Source organism: Gymnogyps californianus, chromosome 5 (assembly GCF_018139145.2).
Source record: "Gymnogyps californianus isolate 813 chromosome 5, ASM1813914v2, whole genome shotgun sequence".
Classification (NCBI taxonomy): Eukaryota; Metazoa; Chordata; class Aves; order Accipitriformes; family Cathartidae; genus Gymnogyps; species Gymnogyps californianus.
The window spans coordinates 46,653,519-46,666,004 of record NC_059475.1 but is presented as its reverse complement, the minus strand read 5'-3'; the positions used below and the strand labels follow the sequence as shown (position 1 = coordinate 46,666,004).

The following is a 12,486-nucleotide window of genomic DNA, read 5'->3' as shown; positions in this document are numbered from 1 at the left end:
CCAGGAGAGAGACTCAAATAGATTATTTTAGCATGAAAGGGAATTTCAGCAGAAATAGTGTTTATGGAACTGCAAATCTTGCAAATGAAGGTTAAAGCTTTTTAAAACTTGACAGGAAAGAAAGCTAGCATAGAGCGTTGTAGGTCAGAGAAGGAGGAATGAAGGATGGTTGCGACTTGTTCAAGGCTTTGCTCCTTAATGGCAAAAATATTAATTTGTTATCTTGAACCAGTCACTTTGTCTCCAGGCTGGAGAAACACAGCTTATCTGTGACTGTAATCCTATAAGCACTTATGAAATCTTGCTAGCTGAGGTAAATAGTGTAATTTGTTGGATCTAGAGAAATTGGTAGTAAAAATTTGAGGCAAATATAGCCAGGATGTTTCTGAATAGAGTAGTCAAGTTGCTGTGAGGATATTTGCTGTAGACCCATCCAGAGGGGGATGGTGATTTATAGGTATTTGGATATGTCAAAAGGCTTCTTTGTGGCTGGGCTGTACAGAGTAGTTTCCCCACAACACATCCAGAATTCAAAGACATAAAAGCTTAGAATACTGTGTTATATATGAGCAATTTTTGTTTCATGAAATGTTCAAGAACTGATCATATCAATCTTAGTGTGACTGCAGCACACATGGCTAAAATGCAGCCTGCAGCGTCATGTAGGGCTATCCAAAGCCATCCTCATCTACAACATATACCCCAGGGAGTGCAAGCACTAAGTTACAGGGCAGTGTTTGAGCAGCTCTGTGTGCCTTGACCTGAACTTATTTCTCATGTCTTAGAGCTAATCCTGTTTTCAAACTAGTTGATTTTACGCAAATTAAAAGCCAGCTTTAGCTATTGTGTTGCTTAGCAGGTCACGGGGATTTTGTCTAGTCAAAATACAAGCATCAAGGCATCAGGAGTCAGTATGAAAACGGTTTTAAATTCTGCTGTCATCTTTTCTCATATTTTCTCTGTGGTTCAATTTTAGTTTCGTTTATAATTTGTTTGCTTTTTGCTGTAGCTTTTGTTTGTGATTTGGGTAGATGTTTTCCACTATGGCCTCTCTGCTTTAGGAAAAGTGGCTGCTCTTTTTCTCCTGTTTTCCCCCATGTCCTTAGCTTTCTGAGAGAAGTAAGTTTGCATTTTATGGAGCAAAAGTCCTGTTCTATTTTCAGACTTTCCATATGTCAGACTTTCTTCACACTAGTATTTAGCTTATACCTGGTGTCTGTGTTCCCTTCCTTAAAGGGGAGATCTAGGGCTGCCCAGGCTTAAGTGTTGGGCCCTTCCGAAGCCTGTATCAAGGCTTCACAAGCCTATATCTGAAGCCAGTATCCTTGCATCATTCTAAAATTAATTAAAAACTTGTCTTTCTATTCCTCATGGGCTCCTGAAAAGATGGAATGTAATTTTGTGGGGTAACTGATTTGCTGTTTATTTTCCTGATCACAGATGCCCATTCCTGTAGCCATCATTTATTTACTGACCTGTTGTATCTGTCCTGCAGGCCATTTTCTGCCTCCTGGTGGTTCTGGCTGAGTTTGACTGGTGTGAACCTTGCTGGAGCAATGGGGGTAAAGTTTGTTGGCCTTTTTGTAGTCCTCTTGGTTGGCCTGAACACTATCTATGACCTATGGGACTTGCTGGGGAACCTCAGCCTGTCGCTGGTGAGTGTCAAAAACTTTTCTTTACGTTAAGGGTTTCTTTGTTTTGTTTGCTTTGTAATTCTCCTAGTCTTTGACAACCATGTAACCAGCCAAACAGTGGTGCTCTGTCTGCAGCAAACAGGGGCATCTGAAGTGGATGATGATAATTAAAGATGAAGGTTATAATGGAAAAAATATTGCCATACGTTTGAAAAAAACCACACACACACATTAGCGGGATATGTTGTCATAAGAGCACAGCAAAAACGTTGTTGGTTTTTCCCGAGAGAAACTATTACCTTTCCAGTTGGATGAATTTTATTTCAGTCTAGGCTAAAACTGCTCGTTGGGAATGGCTGTACAATGGCTCAAAGCAAGATGTTGTCCAACACTGTTACGTGACCTTCTGAGGAGTATGTGCTACCTGGCAGACAGGCATGTCTTGCAGCACTTAGTTTGCATAAGCAGTGCGAGCTGAGGCTTTGCTTCATGAGAGTACGGGGCCATAGGCCGCATAGCAGTAGCATGCTGTAGTCCGTCAGGAGTCATAGGAATGCTCTGCAACTTGCAGTCTCCATAGCCAGTCCTGAGGATGAAGGCAGCCATAGCCTGCTTGATTTCACATGCATTCAGTTCTTACAAGCTCTGAGAAATTTGCTAGTGTGTTTGAGTGCCCTGTTCTAATATATTGCATTTTATATTTGGGGACTGTGAAATCTGCTGTTTGGAGAAATACCGTGATGTACCATTTGCTGTCTTGCAACCAGCAGGAAAACAAATTCTTCAAGCACATCTTTTAAAAGGTGTCCAGTTCTCCTCTTGTCTCAGCCTCTTCTGAAGCTTGAAAATTCTGTTTTTGTCCTGTTTGTCTCAAACAGTGGGGGTTTGGGGGGACTTTTTCTATTCCTGCTGTGTGATTTGTTTTCTGTGATTAATGTGAATCAATATGGGCTGCAAAGATGCAGTGTTCCAGCTCCAGAGAAGCACTTCTTGAGCAAAGTCAGTTAATTGCATTTGAAATGGAACAAATCCATCATGTCTAAACTTTCTGCCAGCAGACGGCTGCACAGTGATTTCATTTGTGCTGCTGGCAGCAAAGGCAGCAAGCCCATGAGTGCTAGAATATGTAAAGAAATTTACTCCAGAAGGTAGATGCTTTCTGAATAACTATTTGGCAACCTCGGTGCTTGAGGAGAGGGGGGGGAAAAAAAAGTGAGGACTAAACCCCTGAAAGCCTGAATGACTTATCTCTGCATTTGTTAAGAAACTACTCTTGATTATTTACATGCAATGTTTTTTGGACTAATTTGATTTCTAGAATTCTCAGCTTATCTTGGTCCACTGTTCTGGTTTGCTCAATGCTGTCCTTCAAGTGCATTTTCTTTTTTGACTTTGCATTGAAGTCTGTAGTTAAAGAAAACCGTTTCACAAAGATTGAAGCATATTGTGGTCATTTTGAGCAGGGACCTGGAGATTAGTTCATGTGCCTCTCCACTGCATAAATTTGGTTATGTACCATCAATCGGCATTTTTCCAAGTGCCCAGTGGTTATTAAGTGTTCTGCTGAGGTACTTGAGCTGAGCAACTGTTTCCTTTGTTGACTTCAGTAAGTTCTTAGTTTTGTAATGCGTTCAGCTCTTTTTCCGTTACTTCTGAAATCTGGTATTAAGGGATCCGGTATTAAGGGATGGAGAATGATTAGCTTAATGATTATGTGATAGGTACTGTGTAAAGAAAATACAGAGGATAGCAAGTACATCTGCTTTCGTCTGCTTTGAAGTTAGATGTGGACGTTTAGCAAACAATTTTTGCTGTTTAAGTGTTTTCTTCTCCCACAGCTATTTACCCAGTCTGTATTTTACATTATTTACTCTACTACCAGCATTGTCAGTAGGATGTGAATATGTAGTTGCTTCTTGGGCATCAGTGTACAAACCACCTCGCCAAGTGGTTTAAATAAAATACCCTGCTTTCATGTTGAGGCAGCTGAAACACTCACAGGTTTTGCTGCTGACTTTTCTGTAACTTCTGGCTGAGCGGCAACACAAGTTGCAGTGTGAGAGCATCCTTGCTGAGTGAGCTGGTTTCTGTGAACGAAGCTTATCTAGGTCCCCAAGAAGTCCTCGTTATATTCACATTTGCATAGGGAGACTTGTTAGGAGAACAAGTTTTCATTTTGCCTTTTGCTTAGCTTTGACAGTTACTATTCTGGAAGCCATCTCCTTGCTGTGATTTTGTGTCAAGATGTGTACCACTGATAAACAAGTTAAGGTCCTTGTTTTCAAAGTACTGTCAATGGGAGTTGCCCAGCCTCCTTTGCCAAAGTTAGGGATGCTCAGCACTTTGGGAAGTTAAACTCTCCTATTGCCTGTTTTTGTCTTCCTCCCAAGACCCTGAAATTTCAAGGTGCCACAGCTCCAGCTTTTGGAGATGCACAGCAAGGTCTGCCTAAGCTTTTACCTCTCTCTAGGCCTTTTTGAGGTAATTCTGCAGCCTGCTGAGCTTGCTTGCACAGCAAGCTCCAGCTATAGGACTGCTGCTCGGAGTCCTGTGAAGTAAGGAGTGGAGTTGTTCCTGCAGCTGCACTGTTTGATCCAGGTTGTGTTTCTTACAGGTGATGTTTGGGAAGCATTTACTGGCTCGTGTACTCTGCCTCATCCTGCTCCCGCTTGCCCTCTACACGGCTATGTTTGCTGTTCATTTTACAGTATTAAATAAAAGGTATTTCACAGTGTTTTCTCCAGAAGAAGAATCACTTGTCTTTGCTTTGAATTAAAGGCTATTGATTATGGATTTCTCCACTTGCAGTGTCAGAAGCACAGCCACAAGCTGTGTCTTTGTTTAATTCCCTTCCCAGACTCCTGCATTGTTCTTACAGAAAGGCTCTGGCCAAGCTGGCAGTGAAACTGAATTTGAGCTTGAGGCTTTCTGAAATGCCAAGCAAGTATCCTAACCAAACTCTCTGTCTCCTTTTCTTCCTCCTCTCTTTCCTGGACCTGAAAATGTCTCAACTCCATTCTTTTTGTTCTTGTTTTTGTAATTAAAAAAAAAAAAAAGGCACTGCATTCCTGAAAAATGCTTTGGCTGTGATTAAAAAAGTAAGTCTGAGTGTGCCCAAAGGGAGGATTCTTCTCTGAATGCCTGCAACCAAGGGATGCTTTTTATATGGGAAGAGCACAACAGCTAGTGAAATGGCCAAGTAATGTTTTTCCATATGCCAGCATTAAGAAATGAGATGAATAAGCATTTCACCACAAAAAAAAAAAATATAGAAATAAATCTGTAATTTTCAGTTTAAGTCAACTGGTCTTACCACTAACCTCTTAGCAGAAATGAGACTTAAGGAGCAACAGAGAGAGGCTTTGTGTTATCTAACCTGACACTGGGTCAGTTTATTTGTCATAAGAACACCTCCAAAGATAGTTGATGGTGCTTTGTGCAGTGCCAGTGTGTGTGTTTTTGTGACGTCAAGTCCTTGCAGCTCTGGACAATTTCCTGCAAGACTGTCTCTATCTGCTGTGATTCACAACATTAGAGGTGTGCATCTAAGGGAACTGCAGTCATTCTTCTCCTGATGCCATGTCTGGTTTTATCGTTTTCCTTCTGTAAAAACAATTTGGTAATGCGTGACAGAGCTTTGTATGCCTGTTTTGCCAGACTTTGAATTGTCACATTCTTTGGTCTCTTTTGTAGTGGTCCTGGGGATGGTTTCTTCAGTTCAGCATTTCAGTCCCAGCTGATCGGGAACAATCTTCATAATGTCTCCATTCCAGAGCGTGAGTGTCCAAAGGAATAAACCACTCTGAGTGTTGTCAATGTATGTGGGGGTTTAAATAAAAACAGCATCTCCTGTGACTCAGTGCAGAACAGTGCAGATTATGCTGTCATGGTCAGATCCATGCTGCTCCTCTGTGTAGTTTTATGTATCGACAGAAAAGAAAAAGGCTGAAAATAACACCGTGTTTAGTGCATGGTCACTAGCTGTTTCATCGTATTCCTTCTAGAAGGAAAGATGCCATTTTGAGGGATTTGACAGTTTTGTGTGCATGCATCTTGTTATTTTTTGGCCTTTATGTTGCTTGAGACAACAAAAAGAGATTTGTCCTGTTCACCTTAGGTTTGTAGGTGTTCAGATGTGGGATTTGTTTCCAAAATATGTGTAAATGAAAACTATCAACTCCTTTGTGACACAGTGTGCCCCTGGTTCAGCTGTGTTGTATTCAGCATGCATATGAATTTAGGAGAAAGGTGACTCTGTGGTTGTTCCCTGATTCTCAGGTTGGCTGGGGACTACTGAGCCTTTAATATGGTTTAGCTTTCTGATTACTTCAGCTTTTCTCTGGCTGTTCACTGCTCCAGAGCTGCTACTGGGAGAGCATCAGGTCCGTTCTCCAAGACTGCGTTCTCTTGCTTGTGGTGGGGGTGCTATGAAGGAAGGTGTCTTAAGCCAGGGTATCAGCCCTGCTATCTGATAGCTGCACTTGCCTCCCTTCCCTCTTGTATTGCTGTAGGGGTCGGACAATGGAGTGCTTCAAAGTAGTCACATGCTTTTCAAACTTGATCATGTTTTAATTTGACCATATACTCTTACAGAAAGCTATCTCAAACCTCTCATTATTGAAATTACATACAAAAGAACTGGCACTTCTGTTTATTTTAAAACCAGGTGGGAGAATTTTAAGTGTTTCAGCCAAATGTTATGTAACAGTTCTACTGAATCGTGGTTGGGGATGGAAGATAAGCTGGCAATGAGCTCTGTGGAGTAATGTGTCAAACAGGAAATGAGCTTTCATCAAAACAAAGCAGGAGAATGCATGCATGCCTAATGGAAGCACTGCAGACTAGCTGGGGGAGATATTTATAGGAGAGCTACCTTATGCCTTTTTTCCTCCTTCCTTCCCATGTAGACTTGGCATATGGGTCTGTGGTCACAATGAAGAACCTCCGGATGGCAGGGGGATACCTTCACTCCCACTGGCACCTCTACCCGGAGGGCGTTGGGGCTCGCCAGCAGCAGGTTAGTGTGCTGCAGTAGTACTGCCTCTGACTACAACCATTGACTTGCTCCCATTGCACTTAGCATTAGGGGCCGTTGTGATAGGAGCTGTGTATTTACTCAGCATCTGTTACCCGCTCAGTGCCACAGCTGTGCACTTGGCTTGGAAGTCTGAGTAACAAGGATGCTTGAAGAGAGCCTACCATATTGCACCAGAGAGGTGACTTACAGTAACAAGGCTTCATGGTAGTAGCAAGACCAGCCTCCATAGATGGAGGCCAAGAGGACTTAAAAATAATCTTCCATAATGAAAGTGCTGTTATTACCTCAAGGAAGGCTGTAAAACTTATGTTGAAAACAAATACGTTACTTTATCTTATAGATCTCATTGCTGTGTTTTGAAAGCAACAGAAGAGGACTGCTGTGTGTTGTTTTCACTCCTGCCACTGGCCTCTGTGACCTTACATGAATTACTCTCCTTTTGTGCTTTGCTTTCCTCATCTGTCGCCAAAGAATTTATAAGGCTTTGCTCATGAAATTAGATATCTGTACATTCATAAGCTAGCCATAATGAAACTATCTGAACTCTCTAAAGGCTTCTGATTAAATGACTAAGGAATAAATCAAAGTAAAAATCAGAAATCATGTAACTATTGCTAATTAAGTAGTACAAAAATTAAGTGAATTTCTTATTTTTGTCCATCATCAAGCTTCACAAATCTTCGCAGCTTCTGCAGCTTTCCCAAGATTTTACAGTTTGCATGTTAGTGTCTAAAAATTGTTCTGAGCTCCTTGAAAGAAAGTTGCCAGAGAAAAACAGTGTTTATTTTTTAACTCCCTTCAGTCTCTGTGGTGAGGAAGAAGTTTTCAGAAATGAAAACTTTGTCTCAATCTTCTTTTCCTGCTGTTCTTCCCAACCAAAAATTCTAATACTCTTATGTGACGTTGATGTTTATTACCGTAGATGGAGATGTCGTACCAAAACTGGCTCAAGGATAGGCAAAATTCAATTCATGCTTTATGACACTAAAAGCAGGGAAGGGGGATTTGGAGAGGACGCTGATGGGAGTTTCCCTGAGGGTAAGTGGGAAAGGGTGGAGATTCCCCCCATGCTCCCTGCCCTAGGACAGGGGTAGGGGGCTGGGAGAGTTTGGGGACTGTGGAGAGGGGAAGGAAATTTAGAACTTGGAGGAGATTTAGGGAGGAAGAGATGTAGGCAGTGAGCTCTCTGCCTCCTGCTTTCCCTCCTCTCCTGATGATATAACCTCAAGGTATGAGGTTCCAGCTCTCCCTTTTTCCCCACCCTCAGACACTCCTGTATGTTCTCTCACCCACCCACTGGGCCATCTGCTCCCACCTGAGCAGGAGGCACAGGTCTGGGACTGGGCTAGGGTCCCACAGAGCAGGGCTTGCTGCTGCTGGAAGAGGAGAGTGAGCAAAGTGGGCACAGTTCCTCATGCTGCTTGGGAAGGTTGCCCTTGGGAGCAGCACTCTGGGGCCAGATGGTCTCCCCTGCCCATGGTAGCAGTAGGAGCAGTTACTCTGTGTGAGGCTGAGCAGGCCAGTAAGGATCAGCTAGGTAGCATGTGCGGCTTTAACAGTTGATCCCTGAATCCTTCTTACCTTGCCTGGATCTTTTGGCAGAAGTATTATGGTTGTCACAGGCAGCCTGTTGTCATAAATCTCTACCAGTGATGCCTGTCTGTAAAGCCAGTGCTGTTTCCATCTCCTGGTTCTGGTACTGGTCAGTGGTTATTCAAAAAGTTCAGGTTTGGATGTCCTGTTGTAGCAGAAGGAGCCTCTGAAGTAGGGTGGGAGGAGGTCAAGCTGTATGGTTGGACACTGTTACTCATGATGCATGTGAACTGCCATTAAGTGTAGTGCTCCTGAGTGTATGGGCTGTACACTGAATAAAAGGTGTGATCTGGGTTAAGGAGTGACTTTCTAGGGGGCACTATCATAAAAGTCATCCCAGGGTTTTCTATGTTATTGGTGCGTTCATTTGGGACTTTGATTTGCTGGCGAATGTGTGTGTGCTATCACCAACTTTTTTCTTGTTCGGTAAAATAATTTATCCTATGCTTTCAGGTCACTGCCTACTTACATAAAGATTTGAATAACCTGTGGATTATAAAGAAACATGATTCGGATACAGGTAACAAATACCAGTAAAGTGCCTTTTATAACTGCCGCTTCAGTTTTTCACTTAAATATTCTGAGTTCCCTCCAGGGCAAAGTATCCTTCATGGATATGAGGGGGAGAGGAGGAAGAACAAGGGGAAACTGTCTCCATCTTGATTAATGCTGTTTGTGTCTACTGTGTTTTTTGTTTTTGTCCAGATTGTACAGCTGAAGTAAATAAGCTTTTCTCAGCTGAAGGTTGCATTGACAACTTTTCAGCTAGGTAGGGCTGCAAATAACAGAGAGGAAATTAATCTGAACTCAGTTAATATTTTGTGGAATCTGTTATTGTGGCTATGGGTCCTGGAGAAGTCGGGTCCTGGTATGTTCTGATACATTCTGTTCAACTGATTTGCATGGATGTTTGCTTGGGACAAGATGACAGTACTGAAGGTGAAGATAGGTGGTTTGTACATACATCTGTTGTTGTAGAATATCATATAGTGTAGCTGAGGCATGTTTGGTCTGGCAGAGTTTCCTCTCTTCACCTGCAGCATGTGTATATAAAAATTAACAAGAACTGTCTAAACAACAAAAAATGCAAATAACGTAGATATAACAAAGTTGTTATCAGTGTTGCAAGAGTCATTTTCTAGTTCATGAAATAAAAAAATATGTATGTAGTTTTGGGGTTCAGTTAGCCTGACCAGGCATCTTCTTTATTTAAGGGCAGTATGTGCTGCTTGGGGCCACGTTCTTCGGAGTAGCCCTCAGGGCTGGTCTTTAAACTGGAGCAGTGGTTTACACCACACTTAGGGTCGACACAAATCAGTTTGCCATGTATTGTCTGCTTGAGGCATGAGCATTCCCAAGAAACTTTCTAAGACCCAGTATGTTTTTCAGTGCATTGATATGATTAGTTTGCCTTCCTTCAGCAGATCTGTCAGACCCCTCAAGCCCTGTGGAGTTTGTGAGGCATGGAGATATTATTCGTCTGGAACATAAAGAGTAAGGATGATTTCTGGGATTCGAAGAGATTGCGTGATTGAGTAGAACTGGTGGGAGATTTGTCCTGTTGGAGGCTACATGGTTAGGCCAGCACAAGCAGGCTGTGTGACGGAGGTGTCTGTATATCTGCATTTCCAGTGTGGCGTTTGTGGAGTTTTTCTTCTACCGTTTATGTTTTGAAGGGTGTCTGTTAAATGGGGACTTTTAACAGAACCACACAACTTCATTAGAAATACCTACCTAAGCAGCAGATGGATTTGTTCAGCTGTGTGAGGTGCAATATTAAGGGTAACTCTTCTGCAAAGAAGGAATTTCCAAACCCTCATTCTGTTGCTTGTCCCCACTCTCTGAGTTTTCTAGGCAAATAGAGCGTGGGCTTTTTTGTCAGTGTACTGCAAATGTCCTGTTCCTATATGTATAGGCAGTATATACCCGCTGAAGTTCTCAACAGCACCGAGATCACAGCAGTGAAACACTTTGCACAAAAATGTCGGCTGGTGCCTTGCCTCTCTGTAGGGAATACCTGAGAGGAAGCAGGGGAGCTCTAGTAACTTGATATTTAATCTTCATCTAGTCTAATGTCATTGTGCCACAATGCTCTGTGCTGTCACAGCTTTGATTTCTTAACAGAAGCTCTAAACTTGTGAGCCTGGAAATCATGTCATATTGTATTCAGTATTGCGTGTTCACAAATCATTGCTTGGGTTTCCAAAATTATTTTAAGATTAAAAAAAAAAAAAAAAAAAGCCTTGAATTTTGGGGTTTACTATCAAATATGTGATAATGAAGGTGATAAAATCTTGATTAGGCAATACCGGTTAGGTCTTGATTAGGTGTCCAGAATGGGAGGTGAAACCGCAGTGCTGCAGAAAAGATCCAGCAGATGGCTCTCATCTCCTTGTGTATAAACCTCATCCAGCGTGGATAGAGGGTTTCTGTGCAGATAAGGCCGGGCTGGATGCAGCTATATTGTTGGGGGGGTAGTTCATTGTCTAAGTGGTTTTATTAAGGACTGACCAGGATATGGCCAGGTTTTTTCTGGTTGCCTCAGTTACCAGTTCCTGCTAGGGCAGGAGGCTGTACAGCTGGTGCTAATGGGGGCCACTCATTCCCCCCTCAGTAAATCTGTGCCTGACTAAATGGTACAATATTTCCCCTCAAAAGCAAAACTGATAATCAAGAGAGGTCAGGATCTTGCTTTGCTTCTTGCAAGAGCAGGAGTGTTAGTCCCACCTTTACTCTTCATTTAAAAAAAACCCAAAACCAACAATGTCTTTTTCACTTGGAGGTGGTGGATTGTAGCTTGAGAGTTGGATTTATTCATGCTGTCCTCCTTTTCCAGCACTGCCCAGTGTGGCATAAGCTCAGAGTCCCATGGTGGGAAGCGGCGGTTTCACTCTGTGGCCCCCATCACTGTTAAGGCTGCATCCTGCCCTGCCCTCAGCTGGAATTCAGTGGTCAAAGCGCTGGCAGCTCTCTGAATGGCTCAAACCAAAGTTCTTATCACAAATTGACTGAGACATAAAAACAAAACAAGGTTTGACTTTTAATTTCATTTCAGAACTTCCAGAAATCTTCACAGTCACCAGCATGAGGCTCCGCTGACAAGGAAGCATTTTCAGGTCACTGGCTATGGAATAGTAAGTGGATAGCAAGATAAAACAAAAGCTCCTTCTTTTGGGGAGAGTTCATACTGTGCCAAGGGGATTTATTCTTGCTTTTTTCGTTTGATAGCCAAGGTGATAGATGAGCATCTACCATACTGGAGGAAAAACTGATTCAGTATGAAACAGGTTATCTCATATTTAAGGTCTATTTAACATGAACACAGACAAGAAAATAATTTAAGCTTTTACTGCCAGTCTAGCTTTGGCAGCGTTCAACTCCAGAAATGCCAAACTGAGCAACCTTGAAGTTGCTCTGACAAGTATTATTTTATGTATTTGGCCTTGTCACATAGTCAAGTGCCTTTTTTTGACAGAATGATGACAGAATTTTGAATCGCGAAAATGAAATCTGCTTTGAGGGCTGAATTTCCAAACACAAGGGGCTGCTGCCTAAACCCCTTTTGTGAAGCAGCCAAGTTACCCCCATTTAAAACGTAACCCTGAGCTACAGTCAAGTATGAATTGGAAGCAAAAAAGTTTAAGATTGGCAAGATAAAAATGTATTTGTGAGTAGTTGCTTATGTCTAGAATCATCTCTTCCTGATGGGGAATCTCTTCTGTGAAGTCTGAGCGAGGGTAGCCTGGGCTCCTTTGTTTAGCTTTGCCACCATTAGAGTTTCAGAAGTTCCTATTTGCAGTGCTTCAATCCTGTATGTCTTCTAGTTGGTTTGGTTTTTTGTTTGTTTGTTTATTTATTTATTTATTTATTTGCTTGTTTGTGGTGGTTTGGTTTTTTTTTTTTCCCCCTCCTATGATATGTTTGCATGATAGAATGGAACAGGAGACTCCAATGATTTCTGGCGGATTGAAGTGGTGGGCAGAAAGGCTGGGAAGCTCATCAAAGTCCTACGGAGTCAGGTCCGGCTAACCCATGTGGCCACAGGGTGTATATTGGGCTCTTCTGGAAAGACTCTGCCAAAATGGTAAATAGCTTGTAATCCCCCTCCACCCCTGCAAGGCCTTGAGCTGACATGTTCCTTTGCTCAATGGTACTTCTAAACTAAGCAATAACCACATTTCCTCCATTTCTTCATCTTTAAAAGAATAAAAAAGTAACTAG

At 42.3% G+C, this 12,486-nt stretch overlaps 1 protein-coding gene across 2 annotated transcripts in view; it reads left to right on the top strand.

Moving 5' to 3' along the window:
* Window positions 1–12,486, top strand: part of POMT2 (protein O-mannosyltransferase 2) — a 30,872-nt gene that overhangs the window by 5,063 nt on the left and 13,323 nt on the right. Inside the window, exons 6-13 of one of the 2 annotated variants that reach the window (XM_050897169.1) lie at window positions 1,496–1,655; window positions 4,249–4,355; window positions 5,328–5,410; window positions 6,542–6,651; window positions 8,719–8,785; window positions 9,690–9,759; window positions 11,321–11,399; window positions 12,198–12,349. In XM_050897169.1, coding sequence (XP_050753126.1) covers window positions 1,496–1,655; window positions 4,249–4,355; window positions 5,328–5,410; window positions 6,542–6,651; window positions 8,719–8,785; window positions 9,690–9,759; window positions 11,321–11,399; window positions 12,198–12,349 — 828 coding nt within the window. Of the gene's footprint in view, window positions 1–1,495; window positions 1,656–4,248; window positions 4,356–5,327; window positions 5,411–6,541; window positions 6,652–8,718; window positions 8,786–9,686; window positions 9,760–11,320; window positions 11,400–12,197; window positions 12,350–12,486 lie in introns of both variants that reach the window. The other variant, XM_050897170.1, reaches the window with a different exon arrangement.